The sequence below is a fragment of the Macrotis lagotis genome, chromosome X (assembly GCF_037893015.1).
Source record: "Macrotis lagotis isolate mMagLag1 chromosome X, bilby.v1.9.chrom.fasta, whole genome shotgun sequence".
Taxonomy (NCBI): Eukaryota; Metazoa; Chordata; class Mammalia; order Peramelemorphia; family Peramelidae; genus Macrotis; species Macrotis lagotis.
In genome coordinates, this window is record NC_133666.1 from 72,706,525 (window position 1) to 72,709,107 (window position 2,583).

At 46.8% G+C, this 2,583-nt stretch overlaps 1 protein-coding gene across 1 annotated transcript; it reads right to left on the reverse strand.

Moving 5' to 3' along the window:
* Positions 1 to 571: 571 nt before the first annotated feature.
* On the reverse strand, positions 572 to 987 carry SERTM2 (serine rich and transmembrane domain containing 2). Its single transcript, XM_074199960.1, has one exon. It carries the CDS (start codon positions 882 to 884, stop codon positions 612 to 614), a length of 273 nt encoding a protein of 90 aa, XP_074056061.1. The 5' UTR covers positions 885 to 987; the 3' UTR covers positions 572 to 611.
* Between the last annotated feature and the right edge of the window lie 1,596 nt (positions 988 to 2,583).

Here is a 2,583-nt window from a genome sequence, read left to right on the forward strand (position 1 = left end):
TTTTTCAAAGTCCAGCAATAGTAGTACAACAGATACAAAAGACACATCTTTCACTGTAGCTAAGTTAATCTCCCAGAAATGCCCTGCTGTCAATTTGCTCCCTTAGAGAAATGTCCCTGAGGATCTGCTCTCCCCCAGAGATGGAGCCATGGCCCAATATGATTCAGTGAATATTCCCTTTGGAGAGGAGGCTGGGGCCTCCTTTGAGCATGTCTACACAAGTGTTGCTTTAGTCTTCAGGTACAAAAAAGTGAGTGCTTAAAACCCAAAGAGCCTTTTGTTCCTTCTCTAATGGTCCATTTGGGGAACAAGCTACCTTGTCTTATTGCCTGGGCTTCCAAGGAACAATAGAATGTGGGTTTCTGAAGCCAGGGGTTTCTACAGGGCTCAGGGGCTGTTGTGTCACTATGGAAACCTGGCCTCCTCACCAGCTGCCTCTTCCAGGCTTCTTGGCAAAGATGAGAGACCTGTCCAACGACTCCCAATCAGAGTCAGGCCACATGAATAAGACCAGGCCCAAAGCTTAGCTTCCGATCCCCTTCCCAAGCAGGGTGGTGCAGTGTCCCTTGCCGGAAGCTCTTGTCAGCTTCACAGTAACACTTGCCCCAACTTTAAGGGGTGGGGATCCGACTCTGCATCTCAACATCAGTGAACTGGGGGCTGTTGCTGGTACTCTCGGTGGTGATGGGAGAGATGACATGTTTAAGACGCAGAAGCATGGTAAAGAGCAGGATGAGCAAAATAGCCAGCAGGCTCAGAAACAAGCCGACATACATGTAAAGGTTGGAATACTTATCGGCTGTGGTGTCGACCTCTGTTGCCAGTGTGGGAAAGTGGGCCCTGCCAGTGAGGTTTCCATGGTGACGAAAATAGACCTCAGTCATCACTCAGGACTCCAGCTAAGACCTGCTTCTCCTGGGCTAGTTCCCTTTCACTATTGAGCAGCCTCCTCATTTATGGGACAGTTTTAACAGACCCTGCAACATACTGGGGTCCCTTTCAGAGCTATGTCCTTGGGAGGGCCGTCTGTGGCTAGGGTCGAGCTCGGAAGGGAAAATGGCAGTGGCAAACCTAGGCTTTTTAGCCTTAAAACAAGCTTTTATCCCAGTTTTTCACCTGCTTTCCTTCTTTCATCATTCCAACTAGAGAGGAAACTCTTGATGATACTGATGCTGGAGGAGGGGAGCAGCACTAGGCCTAATAGCCCACTTTAGGGTTGATCATGTTCCACAATAGAAGACTTTTCCTGGATCTGAGAGTGGGTGTAGGACTCAAGTCTAGATGAATTGGTTCCTGCTTCGGGAGTGAGATGGGATATTGGACCTACAGGTCCCTCCAGACTCTGGACGTCAAGGATTCTCTAAGCAAGACTACAATCTGGATTACAAGAACTGCCAGGAAAATGGGTTTCTCTGCAGGTTTGGGGGGGTTATCTGGCTTAGCATATCTAGCCTCCAGTTTGCCTTTCTCTCTCCATCTTCCACTGGAAAGGAAGTTGGTAGATCCCTGTCCTGGTGCCCCAGTGGGGAATCCAGATGTCTGTGGTACACACTTTTCACAGGCCCTCTCTCTTCTCCCCTTTGTCCTTAAGTTGAAGGGAAAATGGCAGAGCTGCAGACTGTGCAGTGGCCAACAGTAGGGAAGAAGCTGCTTTCATTAGCTCTATGCTCAGGAGACCTGGACCTTAGGTGCATCTAAGGTTTTGCTTTCCTGCAAACAAACACACAATTAGAGAAGCAAGTGTTTAAACAAATCCAGAGAGACAGATTTCCCAAGCAATGAGGAGATCTCTGAGGGAAAGCAGTTTGCTGTGGTCAAGACAATTTTAGAAATATTTGGAGGTTTTATGATTTTGAACATTTGCTTTTCTTGGACATATGCTTTTCAAGTTGGGGAGGAATTCAAATCACCAAACAGCAACCAATAATGCAATTAGCCATTAATCCTACTGACTCAATTAATCATTAGTCCTGCTGTACAGAAGGCCCCAATAATAGGGTTGATAAGAGCAGTTGAAGATCCAGAAGGCAGTCCCTTCAGAGTCTGAGAAAGAGACAGAAGATAATATCTGATATTCATGGCCCCTTTATCAAGACAAATGGGACTCAAGGAAGATGGATCTTGCTGTTGCAGGAGGGATAGTTTGGGGGCCCTAGATAGATGGGGAAGCTATGGGTAAGGGTCCCAAAGCCACACTTTTGCCAGCCAAGCCACCCTTTAATCAAGCCTCCAAAGCCTGGAAGGGTCTTTAACATCTAGATGATTACTGAGAAAGTTTCTAGGCCTTAGAAAACATGGAAAGTGGGCTCATTCCTTTGGAATTCAAATTCCCTATGTTACCAGTTTTTCTCCTATAAGAAAAATGTCCCAGTACAGGTTTCTCTTTTAGCAGAGGACACATGTCCTCCCTCTCCATATGGCCTTGATCTCTCATGAAAATAAGGTCTGTTAGCAGCCATACCCAATCCTGTGCTTGAGTCTAAAGCAAAGAGGGGCAGTAAATGAGTACCCCCATCATATCCCCTTGGGATAAGGAGATTGGATGATGAGATGAGCTCTCTGTCTATGGCAAGCTATACTCTG